Here is a 5,202-nt window from a genome sequence, read left to right as displayed (position 1 = left end):
CTAAATAGATATAGAATTAAAAGAGCTTCTAAACAAAAGAGTAATTTACATCCTTATTCCCTCTCAATTATCTCTCCATTCGTGTCCAAACACTCCCCGCTAGCTGGAGCGTGAAAATAGGAAAGTGCCTTATTAGAATTTATTCAAACAATTACTAGACTATGCGCTAAAAATATAGACAAGCTCAATGCAAATCATGTAATAAAAAAGATGTCAAGCTACAGTTGATGTTGTATGAGTGGCTAGCAGCAACAAGATTACCCATTATTGGATTTCATAACTGTGACAGTTTGACGCTTGTTCTGACCAACAAATAGGTAAACTACAAGTGAGATATAAAATTAGTAGCGGCCACTCGTCAATCCACTATTAGTTTTTCTTCTCTTGTTAGAGATTATTCGGTTATAAAATTATGGGGATTAAATCAACACATGCAACCTGGAGAAGAGCAACTCAATCACGTAAAACGAAGAACATCCCAAAGCATTTGGAAAAGTGAACAGACAGTAGGAAAAGACATGGTCACCATATTAAACTAATAGCCATAGATGAGCTTTAATTTCTTAGCTGAAATAACTTACCAGCAACGTGAATTGCACAAGAGCTCAGTTGTTGATCATTCAGCTCTTCCCTTTCCCTTTCAGGTCTGATTGCCGATAGCCATCCCCGTAGTAGAGCTGCAGGCGACCGTCAAAGCCTTCCGGAAAATGGTTCTCCGCATTGGTAGGAACAGCAACCGGACCTGCGGCAGCGCCAAAGAACTGGAGGTTTGATCCGTCAACCGTAGACGAGAGCCTCGGCAGATAGTCGTGACTGTGGTTGTGCTGATGAGGCAACTGAGCTGGTGAATTGGACTGAAGGGTCCCCCTATTGAAACCCACAAAACCTGAGGAGGCAATTGAAAAGTTGAGGTTGTAGTCCCCTGTCGCTGCCACCGCCGACGCAGGGAAGAAATGATCTTGCAAGAAAGCGAAATGCTGCATCTCTTGATGGTCACCAGTGGAGACAATGTTAAAAGGCAGCATTCCCAGAGAAGAGTTGTTCCCCAAGTGAGGTTGATTGGAAAACCCTGACGGCAGCTGGTGACTCTTCTGAGATTGAGGGAAGAGAGCGGCTTGGCCGAAGTAATCCGCCGTTGAGATTTGCTTGTGAATGCAGGTATGGCTAGAATTCTCGCCACCTGCAGCAACAGCAGTTGCATTGTTATCGGCCCCATTGCTGCTGCCACCGCCTGTGAGAAGTTCAGTAAAAGAGGTCTGAGAATTCAGGTTTTGATGAGGGGAAGCATCAATGCGGACGTTGTCATCTATGTCCTTCTCGTTGTCCTTAGCTGCTCGCCCTCGCGCTCGCTCTCTAGCCATGATGCGGCTCTCGGAGCGCGAGAGCGACAAGACCGAGCCTTTGCTGGTATCCGAGGTACTGCTGCACCCGGATTTGGTGGAGGGATGCTGCTGCTGCTGGTGGCTATGGTTGTAGCTCGGCTCAACGTCTGGTTTGGTCTTCATGGAGTCTTCCGCCATAGGAAAAGGCAGCCTGGGGAAACCGTTGAGGGGAGGCAGCTCATCTATAGCAGCCGACGCTGCCTTAATCAGCCACTCGATAGCCTTGCTCGGCTGATCGTAACCAAGGCGGTCCTGGAGGTCATAAAACTGGATCGCAGTCGATACGGAGAGGCGTACTCTCCGGTCTCGGAGGCCCTTCGCCGTGTAGACTTTGCTGTGCCGATCTTTTCCTCCTGAGGCGCCGGAAACCCGAAAGATCCTCGAAGATGAGTGGTGCTGCCAGGGGGCGATGCGGGCAGTGACTCCACCCTTCTTCTCGCCTTCCTCCTCGTCCTCGTCCTGGAGCTCCTTGCGCCCTATCTTTGACGATAGGCTGCCGTTTCCCACAGCCACCCGGGTCCGCTTGCAGCCTTGGTTATTCCCCTCCAATGTCATCCCGTTCTCGTACCTCTCCTGGGCCCAAGATCGGCCTTAACACCTCCCGGCCGCTCCTTTCTTATCTCCACCACCTGATCTCCCTCCCTGAAAACGGCGACTGTGAATGGAGCTGTGTCAACTCTGGGGGGCAGGGTTTCTGACAGAGCGCAGAAGGTCGTCCTTTCGCATTGATGACGAGTTCACAGTGGCAGTAATATTTGGTCCGGAAAACAAACAATAGTAAGAAGGCTAGACCTTTGGACGCTGAAGATACAACTGTAGCCAGCCACAGCTGCTCGTCTTGCTCCTCTCTCTTCCTTGTGATTGCGGTCGCCAGGCAGCCAGGAATCAGCGCTGCCTTCTGCAACACAGCAGCAGCACTGGCTGCAACAAGTGCAGTATGAATTCTGAGAACGTAGACAAAAAAGACGAACAAGCAGCAACCTTTTAATCCTAGCAACAACTTTAAAACCAAAACCAAAACCAAAACCAAACAATATCCATTAAAAAGACAGCAAAGAGAGCAACCAAGCAACGCAAAGCGAATGAGAAAAAAAAAAGCAAATGCTCACTTAGCCAATAGAACCTGGTTGTTGAAATCTCAGAAAACTCTTCAATCATCAATCAAACGTCGAAATTTAGCCTTCCCACCAAGAAAAACCTCATATCCTTCCAAGCCGCACCCAAGCCCCCCCAGATCTACCCACTAAACGCCACGAACCAAGAAATTCCGTTCTCAAATTCACTCCTCAACAGTTTCGAAGCATCCGTCCTCAGATCGACCTGCATTATCCTCCGGACAACTCCTCCTACGAATGGCACTTTCCGCTTCCTCACAACAAGACCGCTACACCCGTTTCAGACAGAAATCCTCCATTCCCGTACCTCGATCTCCTCCTCTCTCCTCTGCAATCGCGCCAGCGTGCAAGAAGAGCGCCAGCGACTCGGCAAAGCGAACAGTGAGAATCTAGAGCCCGCAAGGGCGTAGAAGCCGTGGGGAATCGGCCAAATCTCCTCGCCGATCCTTGTTTAATCCACCCGAGAAAGGAGACGAGGGACGGAAAGCGATTGGCGAGGCCTCGCGCACCGAAAACCTAGGCGTCCGCGCTCCAGCAATGACCGAGCTTATCGGGAAAGATACCGGACACCCCGCCGTCTCTCCTCTCCGGCATTTTATACATCGGAGTCGGACGCCCTCTCTTCGTATTCCGCAGCCCGCCCTCACCCGGACACCAACCACCCTCCCATCCACTCCGCTTCCTCCACGCCATCGAGCAGGCCAACTCCTTTCGCTCTCATCGGGCCACGTCGCTGCCTCGCTGTCTCACGGACCACGAAATTCCTCTGTCCCTGCACTTTCAGCGACTCATCCACTGCTTACTGCCTCGTCTTGCGGGCCCACAGTTTCATCCACTCTTGATACAGGTACATCAATAAACAAGACTTCATATTAGCATAATCTAAGCTAGGCCAACTTTGACCCATAGTCGTTACTGCCGTCCTCGCCACACCGTTCGGCCACCACCGACCTCTCCCTCGGGTGCGACCGATGCGCAGCTTGTCGGTGCTCCGTCTGACGTTGGATTCCGGTCGGATAGTGATCATCGGAATTTGATAAATTTCGATCGAAAATAGGGTCAACAGTGGCGTGGTCATTTCCGACCGCGATCGGGCCTGTTTCCGGCCAATTCACGGTCGTAGGACGGCAGAGGACGGGTCGCCGTCGCACGGCAGTCTTTCCTCGACTGGTCTCCAACCACGATTTGGTCGGAATCCGACCCAATCACGATCGGCAATGGTGCGCGCCATTGGCGCCCTCGATCGGGTCGAATTCCGACCAAATTGCGGTTGGAGATTGACTGAGGAAGGACTGTTGTGAGACAACGACTTGTCCTCTAACATCCGGCGATCGTAAATTGATCGAAAATAGGGTTGATCGTGGTTGGCAGTGGCGTGCGCCACTGCCGACCGCGATCGATCTTGTTTCCGATCAAATTCGTCGAATTCCAATTGAAATCCACTGTCGGATGGAGCGCCGACAAACGACGCGTCGATCGCGATCAAATCGGCGGTCGGTGGTAGCTAGACAAGGCAGCGGGGGTGGGGGTGGGGGTGGGGGTGGGGGTGGGGGTGGCGGCAGCGGCGATGGATCAGGGTGTTGCGCACGAGTGTATCGTGCATGGTTCATATGTACGGATGTATCGCGCAAAATAGCATTTTCGTGTATATATATTCAAAAGGATGATTTGAGCAACTCCTAAACCTTCATTTTGTTTGTTTGTTTGTTTTCACTTTAGTTTCGAAACTAAACAAAGGGAACATTGTTGGTGGGTCAGGGAATGCCAATATATGCCCCCTTGCCTTGATGCTCACCAAAGCATGCAAGCGTAAGGGTGGAAGACATAAGTGATAAGATACAGAGGCCATAGCTAGCTAGCTAGGCACAGGGCGAGAGCCCTTGATTGCTTGCAGAGATCTTTACTGTTAAAGGACGGTGGAGGGGCTCTGCTTGCCCTGCGTGCCTTCTCTTTGACTCCTAAATGCACTGCGAGTACTGCAAGAAAGGAATAGGATAAATGCAGGTACAGTGACTGTGCCTGGGCCTGTGAGGAGGTACTGGAGATGACCGAGGAGACAAGCTGCATGTCTCCGTGTCTCCTCTTCATTTTTAATCATGGCCTGTGGCGATCGAGAGACCTGCAGCTTAGCTGCTTGGCCTTTTGCATTGCCCTCTCCCTCCTCCCTTGTCCCTGTCCTGACGATGCCCTTTGGACCTCTGATCAGTGGTGGGTGATACGCACTGTGCCAAATTAAAGGACTGCTTGCGTGGGGCAGCAGCTGCCTTCTGATGCACGCTGGGTTTAGTTTCACAGCGTTTTAAGTTGTTATTTGTCTCCAGAGAAAGGCGAGGGGAGTGAGCTGCAGTCGCTTGGCACTGAGCTTTGAGTGGAGATGATGAACAGTTCGATTCTATAAAAATTTTTCAACAACCACTAAAATAAATTATTTTAGTGAATCAAATCAAATCGAGTTTAAAATGATCTAAATCATTGAAACGATTAATGCTAAATTTTGATTTTTTTTTTAACGAATTTGATCTTATTCAACTTTGACTTGTGACTTATTTAAATATTATCGAATTCTCACTTTTAATTTACTTAATTAATTAAAATTTTTATATTTTTAATTTACTTACTTGGCCGATGAAATACTTGATATTATAAGATTCTTTATTCATTTGATAAAATTTTTATTAATAAACCTGGGTCATCATTTTCTTCAT

At 49.3% G+C, this 5,202-nt stretch overlaps 1 protein-coding gene across 1 annotated transcript; it reads right to left on the bottom strand.

The window, feature by feature from the left end:
• Positions 1 to 568: 568 nt before the first annotated feature.
• Positions 569 to 2,855, bottom strand: LOC141846511 (transcription factor TCP24-like). The gene is made up of 2 exons (XM_074734554.1): positions 2,506 to 2,855; positions 569 to 2,303 (listed from the first exon to the last, which is right to left on the bottom strand). The coding sequence occupies exon 2, from the start codon at positions 1,935 to 1,937 to the stop codon at positions 621 to 623; it is 1,317 nt and encodes a 438-aa protein (XP_074590655.1). The 5' UTR covers positions 1,938 to 2,303; positions 2,506 to 2,855; the 3' UTR covers positions 569 to 620.
• Positions 2,856 to 5,202: the final 2,347 nt, after the last annotated feature.

This window comes from Curcuma longa, chromosome 15 (assembly GCF_044706935.1).
Source record: "Curcuma longa cultivar G26 ecotype Majalengka, Jawa Barat chromosome 15, ITB_CL_G26_1.1, whole genome shotgun sequence".
Taxonomy (NCBI): domain Eukaryota; kingdom Viridiplantae; phylum Streptophyta; class Magnoliopsida; order Zingiberales; family Zingiberaceae; genus Curcuma; species Curcuma longa.
Note: the sequence above shows the minus strand (reverse complement) of the source record. Positions and strands in the feature narration are given on the sequence as shown.